The sequence below is a fragment of the Priapulus caudatus genome, unplaced genomic scaffold (genome assembly GCF_000485595.1).
Source record: "Priapulus caudatus unplaced genomic scaffold, Priapulus_caudatus-5.0.1 Scaffold53, whole genome shotgun sequence".
In the NCBI taxonomy this organism is placed as follows: Eukaryota; Metazoa; Priapulida; class Priapulimorpha; order Priapulimorphida; family Priapulidae; genus Priapulus; species Priapulus caudatus.
The window spans coordinates 210,392-222,228 of record NW_014577114.1 but is presented as its reverse complement, the minus strand read 5'-3'; the positions used below and the strand labels follow the sequence as shown (position 1 = coordinate 222,228).

The 11,837-nt window shown below is 40.7% G+C and overlaps 1 protein-coding gene across 1 annotated transcript in view; it reads right to left on the bottom strand.

The window, feature by feature from the left end:
* Window positions 1-11,495, bottom strand: part of LOC106820955 (protein Wnt-10a-like) — a 13,319-nt gene extending 1,824 nt beyond the window's left edge. Inside the window, exons 1-3 of the mRNA XM_014825576.1 lie at window positions 10,879-11,495; window positions 8,025-8,317; window positions 6,524-6,828 (exon numbers count right to left, since the gene is read on the bottom strand). Of these exons, the coding sequence (XP_014681062.1) occupies window positions 6,524-6,828; window positions 8,025-8,317; window positions 10,879-10,982 (702 nt within the window). The 5' untranslated portion in view covers window positions 10,983-11,495. The remainder of the gene's footprint in view (window positions 1-6,523; window positions 6,829-8,024; window positions 8,318-10,878) is intronic.
* Between the last annotated feature and the right edge of the window lie 342 nt (window positions 11,496-11,837).

The following is an 11,837-nucleotide window of genomic DNA, read 5'->3' as shown; positions in this document are numbered from 1 at the left end:
AGAGGAAGAGAGAGAGAAGCGCGAGAGAGCGAGAGAGAGCAGATGAGAGCCGAGAGAGAGCTTGAGAGAGTACAGAGAGAGTAGAAGAGAGAGAAGCAGAGAGACGAAAGAGAGAGAGAGAGAGAGAGGAGAGCAGATGTAAGAGAGAGACGAATACCAGCGTACATATGCAACATACAATATAGTTTTGCCACAGTGTTTATATTACAGGGACAATAAGGCAAGTTCGACGTCTTGCAATAATTCTACAACACGTATTTCTAGACGACCATGTATTTCTAGCGACACGTATTCAACACAATAGTATTGTAGTTATTGGAGTTAAAACACTAAGAGTAACGCTATATTTAATATTGTCTGTCGAAGCGGCCGAAAGACAAGTTTATCGATAACTATCAGTGCTAGCCAATGTACATACAACACGCGCGCAGCGACATAAACAAGCATCACGCGCGCACAACAAAACACGCAATACACGCCACACACACACACAACACACACACACACACACACACACACACACACATTACACACACACACACCACACACACACACACACCACCTACACACACACACACACACAACACCCACACCACACAACACCACAACCACACAACACACACACACGACACACACACACACACACACACACACCACACACACACACACACACACACACACACACACACACATATATATATATATATATGTGGCCCGCGCACATGCCCACACGCATACACACACGCTCACCCGCAGGCCCGCACACGTAACGTATACACGCGCATACATCACACACACACACACACACAGGAATAAATTACATCTCTCTATATATATATAAATCAAGAGTAGATAATATAACTTGTTATATTATCTACTCTTGATATAAATATATATACATTATATATATATATATATATCAGAAGTAGATAATAAGGAATTCCCTATGTGGTGAAACTCGCACACGCCACCCATGTACGGGGCCAGTCGACCGCAATTACATTGCTGCCGTTGTTCGATTATTAATTGCCGTTATTAATTGCCTTATTATGGCAACGAAATTATGTGAATGATGTGATAGGCTTGTATAACGTGCTATAAACATTATATATATATATATATATATATATAGACTATACGCATATAAACATACATGCCCCAGTGTTTGACCTAGAGCATTTCCAATTCAGACTGACATCTGATACATCGTGCATAGCCACTCACCATGTTATTATTACTTGATGATTACATCTAGCATATAGAGTACTACATCACCTTGTATCAGCATCTTTGTGGCATGCAGCCTTGCGTCTTGAAACCGGCAGTAATTATTTTACAAGTGTTTAATTTCGCATACCGAGCACTTTCTATATAAGCCGCAGCGCGGCGTGCGTGAGCGCGTGTGCGTGCGTGTGCGTGCATGCGTGCGCGAGCGTGCGCGAGCGTGCGCGTGTGTATTGCTCACACTCTATCATCTTGCCAACTTTTTTGGGGGGGATCTAAAACAAAACATTCAACTGCTTTTTTATTGATGGATACATTGCGATAATCCCCTGTCTCAGTTATCACGCTTAGTTCGTAAAGCAAGCGTATACACCCGGACATATGATCAGGAGATATGATGTAAACTTTACACATTTACTTTCTAGAAACGTGGAGTAGAGTATTTAGACTATACCGCTATTAAAATACTGACGCTGCCATATAAGCTCGTATTTAAGTCGATCGTCTGCAAATATTACCTAGCCAAGTGTTAATCTTCTGGCGCGAGTTCCGCTTTCTCGCCATGGGTCAACAAACATCTCGTGGCACGCTTTACAAGGTTTCTCTATATTCGAGCTTCCGCTTTACGAGGTGTTTGTGGCGGCATAAAGGTGCAGGCAGTGTTGCAGTTACGAGGAGAGCGAGCGTAGTCGAACCGCCTCCAGATGTGCTCCACGTGATGTCTGAGCCGCAGCCGTTTACGTGCGCCGCTGCTTATAGATAAGGTTGCGAATTTTTTCAATAATTCTGTGACCCTTTTTTTCTTCTGAGAACTCTGTACAAAGCTAGAAGCGCATCCCTCCCATGGTTTCAATAAACAAAAATTTCGTATGTATAACTGTAACGTATATATTTTACACCGTATAACATCGCCGTCATATCACCCTAGGCAGGCTTTAAATAAACTGTCTTAGTCGATTCACAAAACGAACCTAAGGCTAGGTATGTAATTCCCCTGACCTTTCACGAGATATCCAGTGCTTGCTATTTCCACGACAAACAAACAACTCTGCACTAGCAGTATTTATGAAACACAGCATTTGTTAAACACTTTGTTACTACACTTTGCACGTACGCTCTCGCTGTGATTGCTTCAATCTAGATGCTTCACTACCAGAATAGATGACGATCACCTTATCACGGTGGAATGTCCTCTTATCAATAACTATACTTGCAAGTTTGCTATATGAGATAGTAGAACAATTGAAAATTCAAACGTCTTATTGCCAATCATACTGCACCAGTACATTCTTGCCGGTAATATAACCATTAACAAATATTCCTCTCGCGTCGGTTATACTCCATAGATATCAGATTGAAAGAAGCCAGTCTTCTAACAATTAGGTAATCATCATGTCAAGATATACAAACAAAAACACACACACATGCACACACACGCGCGCGCACACACGCATGCACGTACACATGCACACACACACACACACACACACACACACACACACACACACACACACACACACACACACACCACACACACACATTACACACACACATACATACATACACACACGCACACACACGCGCGCGCACACACACAACACACACACCACACACACACACACACACACAACACACACACACAGCACATGTTCCGAATTCTGTTTAACGTAATTGTTTATTAAATCATTTCTTAAATAATAATAATTATTATTATTATTATTATTATGATTATTATTATAATTGAATTTTAAAATAATTTTTCTAATTGCCGCTAAATCTCACGCTATGAGATATGTAGACGTTCCATGATTTGTGTATGGTATTGTCGTACTGTTTTAAGTATCACCAGTAATACATATAGTACTCATTAGGTTATGGTGCCAACCGTTAAACCCCTATTCCGTCCATCTAAAGCGCTAAAGCTAATATGGAACGACGTTCAAATTCGATATTTTATTCGTTCCTTCCGCGCTACCGCCTGAATTTTCTGTGTCAAGCTCTCGAAATCATCTTTAGTAATTCACCTATATAATATCGATCACAGCGCAGTTATCTCTACTTGTAGAGCACAGTTAAGCCCAAGGAATGTGTTAATCTGAAATGTTTTATGGGCATGTAATTTAGCAAACTACGAGATACAAGGTAAGAAAATCATCGCAATTCACGGTTATAGATGTAATTCTGCTTTAACACTTCGTACTGCATTACCGTGCATCCCCACAAAAATATACGCCAACCACGTTTTTTTCCCATGGTTTTATATGTGTTAATAACAAATTGGTACGGTGTTTAAGATCATCACTGTATAGCAGCGCCCGTTCGCTCAGCGTGGCTGACGCGACCCAAGCGGCAACTGTCTCGAAGAGAGGGTAAGATAAACATTTTATAGTTCTACAAACGGAGATAGATGCGTCTCAGCCAACACTCAGTTGGTAATCCCGCAAAATATCTCGATTTACTTTGCACATGGACGCGTAAAAGCTTTTAATGGCACAGCTGGGCTGTGGCCAAAAAACCTCTGCCCGTGTATTCTGCGTGCTAGTCAAGCTGTCGCGCTCGCTTCCACATAGCGTGCCTTTAAATCCCGTTAAAAACCTATACACGCTAACTTTTAGTAGATATGGCTTAGCGGCATAAATTTTTGACCGGCTACAACTTTACATCCGTTTACGCAACCTGTGTTGCGATTTGTTGAGTAACGCGTGCACGCCAATCGGTGACACACCCAATGGCTCCTCGGTAGTTTTAAAATCGAGCCAATATTTTTCTCGCCGAGCGATATGAATATGTAGCGATATGCACCTTTGATGCACGTCTACATAATAACAAGAACTAGATAATAATAATAATATAATAATACAATAATCAACCAAGCATCACTCTATTGGCTTCTATGTAGCTCTCTCGCTTTCCTCTTCTCGTCCAATACAGTTCACAAACGCAACACACACCACAGCCACACACGGCACACATTAACACGCACATAGGCGCGCATCACAGACACACACCCATGCCAACAAGCACGATGCACATCACCACACACACTGCGCGCGCTAACGCGCACACACGCCACACATCACCACGCGCACTACCACACACAACACACACAGCACACACACACACACCACACACACAGCACACACAACATACACACACACACACACACACACACACACACACACACACACACACACACACACACACACAGGTCCATAGCGTTAGTTTTTTATTGTAATTTGATATGAAATGACAGTTAAACTGGCTAATTTAGCGATCAACTCGGGAAAACTATTGTCTGTTTGTTCGATAATGGTGATATACATGGGGGACTCTATAATAAAATTACTCATGCTCGTTTATGCCATCGCTATACTGTTTTCGAAATTATGCAAGGGATGTATAATGTGCTTGCAATCTAATAAATTATTATTTGAGTTAGAAAGAGTTAAATGTAATTCTGCAGCGCAGAATATACACAAACCAAAATTAAAATTGATCACAGCTATTGACATCGTTATAAAGCACGTTTGAGATTTCGCACTCATGCAGCTGTAAGCTTGGTTGTGTGTTAAGTAAGTGTGGCCGCGTGAATTTTTATTGTACAAGTTACACATGTCTATAGATCTATATAATGACGGTTGTCATAGTAACATTACTAAAGGCAGGCACCAGACCCATCGGCCACGTGAATGTGTAACCACACAGCATGCGTGAAACCGTAACGGGGCCGTTTATTTTACTCAGATGCTGCAACAGTATCTATTTGAACCTGTAAACACAGCTGATCCACGACACAACGCAACGTGATATTCCCTAGCTCACTTGTTGATACATGAATATCAATGATCTTTACAGGGAACGAATGGCTACGGTGGGTAAAAGGATACGATGTGTACTGCCACGAACACGTCACTAAAATGTGCGTAGCTGCCACGCAATCCCGCGTCAGCTATCACGTCAGCATCCTTCGTCATTACATTACGGCAGAAATTACGCGATACTATTAATTTACTATACAGGCGAATGATAGCTTTTAGTAACGCAGTAAAGCCGTGATTTAATCGTAAATTTACGTCTTTGTACTCCGTAGGGTTGGCCTCTGTCACCGATCAGATGTGATTCGCGTATGCAATAATGTGTGATCGTTCTTTATTTCCTACTATTGTTACATAAATTCTGGTGAGTAGGCCTAACTATATTCATGGTTTCAAACGGCATGTTATGGATATTATTTAACTGGCACGAAATATATATATATATATATACGTATATGTGTGTGTGTGTGTGTGTGTGTGTGTGTGTGTGTGTGTGTGTGTGTGTGTGTGTGTGTGTGTGTGTGTGTGTGTGTGTGTGTGTGTGTGTGTGTGTGTATGTGTGTGTGTGTGTGTGTGGAGAGAAAAAGAGAGGGGGGCAGAGAGAGACAATATAGATAATCTATAATTAAACATATACATAATATATGATTCCTCATCATTTGTAAAGACATACTTCTACAAATATTCAGCTTTTAAATGGTGTTTCCAAGCGTTAATACGTTGTTCGAGCTATAGCTGAAAGTAACGAACTTCCGCTATCGAATATCGCTATAACTCCGAGGTTATCGATCCGATATGCGTAATATATTATCTTTATGCGTTCCAATTTATGTTTGTGATATAATAAGCCATACATTGATTCGTACATCTTAAGGTGGGTACTGAGTTTCTGCTAAGACATATGCGCTCATAATGTGCATTCCATGCACTGTGTACTGTCGGATGAGAATATGAACACTGTAAGCCTATTTATTATTCGATCAAGTATGACGTTGAATTCCTAACTTCTTCATATTTTATAAATGCGCAGAATGTTTAAAGCTTGCAGCGGCACTATAGTAGTGTATTTATATACATCTATATATCATGTATTATTTTTTGTTTTAATGTCGACATATTTTTGGGCGCTAGTCGACGCAGCAATGACGCAATTACACATTGATATATGCGGGATGACCATGAAACTACTCTGCATGCGGAATTAGCCAGCATGAACAAAAAATATATATATATATATATTTAAAAAAGAATATTATTACATTCTGTTATACACTAGCGATTTCATTAGTTCTTTGCGCTAGATAAAAGGCGAAAGCGCTAGTGTATAACGGAATGTCGGGTTACTCTTTTTTCAAATGTAAACAACTGAATATCGTGAAATCCAAGAACTTTTCTACTATATAGATAGATAGATAGATAGATAGATAGATAGATAGATAGATAGATAGATAGATAGATAGATAGATAGATATGTATGTACGCACCAATCTCCCGGCTTTCTTGTTATGCGTGTTGACATTAGACTGCAGATCGCTCGCTCGAGACTTCTTCGAATCAAGAAACTCTCTGGCAAACGCTGACGCGAAAGCTGCGTTGTCATGACACCCAGCCCAGATCCACTGCTGATTTGGCGAATCTTGTGTTATCTGTCGCACCTCTTTCTTTCTAGGCTTGCCCATGTCCGTCTGGCAGGAGCAGGATAACAGGTTGCCGAGGCTACAACTTCGCGCCACGTGGTATACTACGCCAGCAGATGATATGGCATTAGCAAATGCCGTTTCTCTGAATCCTGGAAATAAAGAAATTGATTGATTTCTGTTATCAGTTTACTTGGTTATTGATTTATACAGTCATTTAATACTTTTTAACATGAAATATTATTATTTTATTATATATTAAGAATATTTATGTATTAATATAAATATTCCATTATTTAATACGATACACATTTCGTATCGAATAAATAAGCGATATAAGGAATTTGTTAACGCAAAATGTGGTTCGTATGAGAACCGTGATATAACCTGTATAATAAAACAGTCGGCAAAATCCACATCGTTGATTTCGCTATTATTCAATCGATTAAAATTATTCGACATGTAGGTAAAACATCTAGACACTGACACTTAGGACTGCATGGATCGCAATAACAAAACACATATCACTGTTCTTTCAACCAGTAGAACGGATGCTCACGTACGTACGTACAACGTCGACGTACCACGGGCACGCATTCTATACAGTAGAGACTGCTCGACTAACACTTCAAGGTGCCCCCACACATCAGAGATTAAATAAACGCGCTCACTGAAGCCCGATGTTATGAAGATAAGCGCGGGACATCCTGAAGTGCATCATCTACAACTCTGCATTCCAGGCTTCACAAGTCACACAAACAAGTCGTGCAGGCGATAGCGAGAGAGACCACATGCAGACGATAGCGATAGGGCAAGAGAGCGAACGAGCAGACGACTTTTTCTCTCTTCACTCCAGCTGTTCAGTATCGAGCGTACACGGTGGAAATGAAAATCTAGAGCCATTCTTATATACTTACACACGACAGCTTTAATGATACGTAATATTTTGAATGACGTATATTTCACGTTTTCTTAAAAATAACGTTGCGCTTATATGGGCGCAAAAACGCGTGATTCCGTGTATGCGACGATAATTAAATAACGTATAAAATATAATTATAGATAATAACATTGCCATGCAGTTAGTGACGTAGTGAATATTGGCCTGTCGGTTACTGCTCGACTATACTTGAATAAAAATCTAGGGTACGTCGCCAAATAACCAACCTTGTCAGCATTAGCCAAAAAGCAAAAAAGCATTGCCTTAACAGCGTTAGCAAAAATGCAAAATTAGAGACAAAATTTCATGATTTAGGCGGTGTGCATGTCCAGTAGTTGAATATTTCTAGCATTAACCGATACCTTTTATGCTACTCGATTAACATAATGTGTATGGGCGTATACTAACCTTTCATCAGAATAGGGTTATTAAACGATGTCCTGCTCTTTGTGTCCAAGGAAGAACAGTTCCACCGGTGCTTTTGGAATTGATATTGGCATTCAGTGATAGCCATCTGTACTCCGTCAATAGCGGAGTGCGTCACATCCGGAAATTTCTCGCAGAGCTGTGTCTGTGGACGGGATAGTTCGGGGAATGTTGCACAAGCTGTGTTTGCAGCTATTACTGGCGTCAGAACATCGAGCCTCCCGCTCTTCCATCTTCGTCGGCTTTTTTTGCAGTATGATACATCACAGATTAAACTGAAACAAAGAGGGAAAATGTGATTATGTCACGCATAACGCGTGTAATGCGCGTCAATGTTTAACTGACGTATTCAAAATAGGTATGTCTGATTTGCCAACGAAAATTAAAAATACATTTACTTATCTATATGTATGCGTATAGAATAGTGGGTATCATAGTCATATGTTTGTCTACTTTATGTTATATTACTGTTAGATTGCTCTTCTTCATACATCTGACCTAATTTCTACACTGCGCAAATTCAATTTTACCTTTAGTTATTATCCAATTCTTTTCCACTATCCCGCTCTTTTATCATTCTCCTTCACTCTAACTTTGCCCCTAATCTCCCTCCTTTACTACTCTCAATCCGTATTTGTCCTATCTACGTTAGAGCATAATATCAAACAGGAACTCATGAAGCATGATTTACGTGGCGGGAAGAAGCAATATGAAGCGACAGCTCGTAACACACGAGTATGGAAGCCACGCGTTTAACGGCTGGCGGGAAGGGGAGGTCTCACGTTTAGACGGCTGTGAACAAGAGATGAGTAGACGTAGATGGCTGTCTGGGAGAAGGGGTGGGGTATAGATAGATGAATGTAGGGGAGGTGGTACACGTAAGCGACTGTAGAGAAGTAGTATAGATAGACGATTGTAGCGAAGAATGTACACGTAGGCGGCTGTAGAGAAGTAGTATAGATAGACGATTGTAGGGGAGGTGGTACACGTAGCCGGCTGTAGAGAAGAGGTATAGATAGACGACTGTAGCAAAGAAGGTACACGTAAGCGGCTGTAGAGAAGGGGTATAGATAGACGACTGTAGGGGAGGAGAAGAGATTCGCGCTGATGGCTGTGTGGGTGAAGGGGGATGCACGTAGACGGCTGTCAGAGAAGACCAGAGATTGTCGACAAGTAGTAAATTCCCGACATACTCGCTATGTACTAATCTGGCGGGCATGCTGCGTTTCCAGCTAGTTCAATCTACGCCCTCTCTTACACTCACACTTTAACGATCAATTAAAAATACTGTTCACGGACGCACGAGTTTCGCCGTAATGACGTTAAACAGACATTACGACATAAATGGTATGCGTCTTGAAAGATGCCACAGCGTATTTCATCGTAACGCAAATGTGAAAGACGTAATAAATGCTTCCGCAAAATACATTACCTTCTAATATTTTATTGTATCATACCATATATGTAGCCTAATCCAAATTATGAAAGATGAAGCGCCATTTGCTAAGACACGCAACATTGATGTTATAAATACATGCGGAAATGGATTCTTGATGCATGATCCACGAAAACAGATTCCTATCTGTAAAACGGTACCAGTCATAATATTGCACAACGGGTTGTTTAATCTTTAGAATAACATTTCAGACATAAAGCCATGTATATATTTTTGGTAATTTATTGCGGTTTCATAAAGTATCATATCCTGACATAATTACATTGTATTTTTTAGAAACATGCATTTATTTATAAATGCAGCGTCAGACAATTTAATAAATTTTAAAAGTGCTTAGTCAATGTTTTAAATATTCCCACGAATGACATCCAAGAGAGCAATATATGTCCATACATTCAGTATTATTATCGAATCGCGTAGTTGTTAAACACGTTGTATCATTCGTTACTGCCAGGCACACCATTTACTATAAGCTTAACTTTTACTTTACTTAAGCCCACAAGCTTTCCTGAATCTTCAGATTACCGTCTGCCTGTGCGCTTATTATTTATGAAGAAAACACTCCAATCGATCAGAAGCGATTAGCAGGGAGACGTAAAAAAATGGGTAGGCAAATAAAGTGATAGTAAAAATATGAATATGAATAACGATGTCTTGATATTTGGTGTCAAATTGTTTTTCTCTAAATATATAAGTTATGAAAATACTTATTGTTGATTGAATATGAAATACAGTTGAGCATGAACACAAGATAATTGATTCTGTCAGGTATCTATCTAATTATGTCTAACCATCAATTGTACGGGCGTTCGTTTGCCGTTAATGCAATCGTATGCATATAATTGACTGGTTAGGAGGGGTAGGAATTCGAATTCAGGCGCCCGTATTACTATACACACAACGCCGGAGGAAAGTGGACGGCCGGTATATCTGAACTCTGAAATTACAGCTACACTTGTTCTGTAAATTACCTGTGTACCTGCAACGTATAATTAGCCCGCTATGGTTCTCACGGGCCGTGTAAGAGCGCTTTACGCATCGCATAGCACCCACATACACGTCGAGTAATTACGTTACCGCTTACTATGGTCGCCTACCTTGATTTATAGTTGTAGAAGAATCGTATATAGCCCATTACAAAGTAAGATCTTTGCTCGGTTTTGTAGCACATGTGACTGGCGACATTTTGTAAATTGCCGCAGAACAAGCAGGATATGTAGCAACCAATTCATATTAAATTAAAATAATCCTGAGCGCATAGGTAATAATATGAAGGCGCCAGCGTTTACGATGCACTATATAGTGGTTGGGTTTAAGGCGTCGGTCGCTAAATGGTAACAAAGTAAACTTTTAAAAAATGAAAAAAATGAAAAAACTTACCTCAATGCAAATAGGGTTACGAGAACCAAATGCAACGCACCGGTTGAAAGCAGTGATCTAAGTAACTGCTTCAGTACAAACGCCCGCAATGTATTCTCCGTCATATTTCAATGAGAACCGCCACATCAGCATCACATAAAGCGTTTCGCTGTTTATCAAAGTCGTATGGCTGAAGTCGTTGCTTTCTTTTATAGCATCCACTGGAAAACTGTGGGAGAAGTTCTGAGAAGTCGTGGAATCACCGGCAGAGGAAGCGCTGGCAGATGTTTTGTGGGTATCACTTGTACAGCCCAGAGCTCTGTTCCTTAGTTTCCGTGTGCGTTACCTAGGCAACGCTATATCGGTTGCAGTTTGGAGTAGCACCGAGTCTGTTCCGAAGCTGCCCTCGGCGGATCTGCAATCAGCCCGTTCCTAATATCCAAGTTCAATTACTCGATAGTAGACTATCTATGCCGTAATGTACTTTTTTACTACTTTCGGAGTAGAAACGCGGTGGTGTCCATGTGTTTTTCATCAGGCACGATTCGCTGGTTTTAGCAGGATAGCCTTGTTACAATTGGATGCGGAAAGCAATCGCACTGCCGTCGGGGAGACTCCATCTCGCTGCTGATCGCCTGGCTTCGGCAACCGACTGCATATGTGGGTGGGAAGCGGCCAGGCAACTGCCTTAATTGCCCTCTCTCGCTTTCGCCTCAGGACAAAAGTTGCGGGTGGCATGCACAAACGTGCAGCCATGATTTATGCTTGCCTAGGCTAAAAGGGCCTATAACACGGACCTTTAACTACACGACTATTAGCTATGCGCAATGAATTCGTGTTTATGAGGTTCAATTTGTACTGGTGTGACAAACGGACATTGTATAGACACTGTAGTGCTCTGCTTCGTGCGATGGGCCTTAGAGAGTATATATTGTCCCCGCTATATAGCCACTTGTACAGACACAATAAACATGATCACA